Source organism: Fulmarus glacialis, unplaced genomic scaffold (assembly GCF_000690835.1).
Source record: "Fulmarus glacialis isolate BGI_N327 unplaced genomic scaffold, ASM69083v1 scaffold7727, whole genome shotgun sequence".
NCBI lineage: Eukaryota > Metazoa > Chordata > Aves > Procellariiformes > Procellariidae > Fulmarus > Fulmarus glacialis.
Genome location: NW_009223734.1, coordinates 7996 through 9648, shown reverse-complemented (window position 1 = coordinate 9648; position 1653 = coordinate 7996). Strand labels below are relative to the sequence as shown.

General features: G+C 63.9%; 1 protein-coding gene across 1 annotated transcript in view; it reads right to left on the bottom strand.

The window, feature by feature from the left end:
* NKAIN1 (Na+/K+ transporting ATPase interacting 1) overlaps positions 1–1653 on the bottom strand; it is a gene marked incomplete at both ends in the record, with an annotated part of 8047 nt that overhangs the window by 4088 nt on the left and 2306 nt on the right. The window contains one exon of the mRNA XM_009581897.1: positions 594–791. Within this exon, the coding sequence (XP_009580192.1) occupies positions 594–791 (198 nt within the window). The remainder of the gene's footprint in view (positions 1–593; positions 792–1653) is intronic.

Below are 1653 nucleotides of genomic sequence, written 5' to 3'. Positions count from 1 at the left end.
GGGACAAGGGTGGTGGCTCTTGGGGGGACGGGCTGGCGCCGCACTGGGATGGCAGTGCAAAGGGTGTTGAGCTCCACGTAGCGCTGGGTGCCCCTTTGGCGGGTGCATGGCAGCTGCTCTGGACCCCAATTCCCTTTAAAGAGTTATTTTCTTCCAGCCCCTCAAGGCTCCCTGGGAGTTTTGCGTCCAGGGATGTCCCCTTCCCACCTCCCCATGGGGTGAGACAGCCACCGGGAAGGGGGGGACCCTCCCTTTCCAGCAAGCGGCACATCCCACCGGCTCAGACTGCTGCAACGCGTCTGGGTGCGTTACACCGAGACCCCCCCCGATTCCTGCAGCATCCAGCCCACAGCCTGCCAGGTTCTGGGGTGGGCAGCACCCCCGGGGTGCTGGCATGGGCTCCGTCTGCTCCCCTCTTCCCACCCCTGAGCCAACGCCACCCTCGATGCTATAAAATGGATGCGTGATGGTGGGACATCTCCAGCTCGACCACAGTGGCTCTGCCCACCCTGGTCCCTGCCATCGTCCCTCTTCTCTCGCTTCACAATTCGGGATGAGGGATGAGGAGGAAAAGTGCCGGCAGCTGCCCTTACCGCCAGGAATATCTGCATGGCGCTGCTCACTACCTCGATGTACTGGTAGTCAAGCAGGCAGCCGCTGACGGTGATGACGTGATGGTCCTCGGGCGCCAGGTTGGAGTTCATCACCGGCGTCACCAGGCAGCCCGGCCCGTTCTCCATCCACCACGAGCGATGCAGTGAGGTATTGAAGGTCATGATGAAGTCTCGGTCCTGCGGGAGGGGAGCAGAGGAGGAGACACAGACCGTGGAGCCGAGGATCTTTGCAGAGGGGTTGGACAGAAAATGGGCTTTTCCAACCCAAGGATGCTCCACGAGACCCAGACCATGTTAATGCAGTGTGGCCAGTCACCCCCCGCATCTCCCTAACCCGCAGCCAGCGTCCCCGGGGTTTGTGGCTTCCTCCCACGCCGGTGTCATGGACCATTTGGTCAAGCGGCATCCAGGTGTGCCACGATGACCGGGTGACATCACGGATGTCACGGAGCGGTCACCAGGTACCGGGGCGGTCCCCGGGGTGGCAGCTTGGCCTTCAGGCAGGGAAGCAGCAGCCGGCAATGCTGCTGGCCACATCCAGCCATCCGAAAGATGGGACCGTGGGATCACCCCTCCAGTGTGGTCCAGGCATGCAGAGCAGAGAGGGTTTCAGGGTGCCATCCCCCCATCCCCGCGGAGCCTCGCGGGGGCCCTGCTCATGCATGTCCCCTCCTCGTAAGCCCATGACCAGGCTTTGGGGCTCTCCCTGTTTCATCTCCGGCAGCTTTCAGGTGGCAGGGCGGTAGGCAGCAGCCTCCCTGCTGCGAGGTACGACTGCGGGCTGTCACCGGGGGCGGATAAGATGCAGGGCTAATCCCCCAGCCCCTGCCCGCGCCCTTTTTTCCTCCCCACAGCCGGCTCGTGCGAGGTGAAGCTCCTGGGCTCGATCCCAGGAGGCACCGTGGCATGGTCGATGCCGATGCTTCTGCCCGTGGATCCTGCAGGGAGATGGGGGCTGCGCAGGTTGGGATGCAGCCCTGGCGCAGGGCTCCCGCAGGCAGCAGCAGCACAGCTGGGTGAGCACCCACCCCATGGAGGG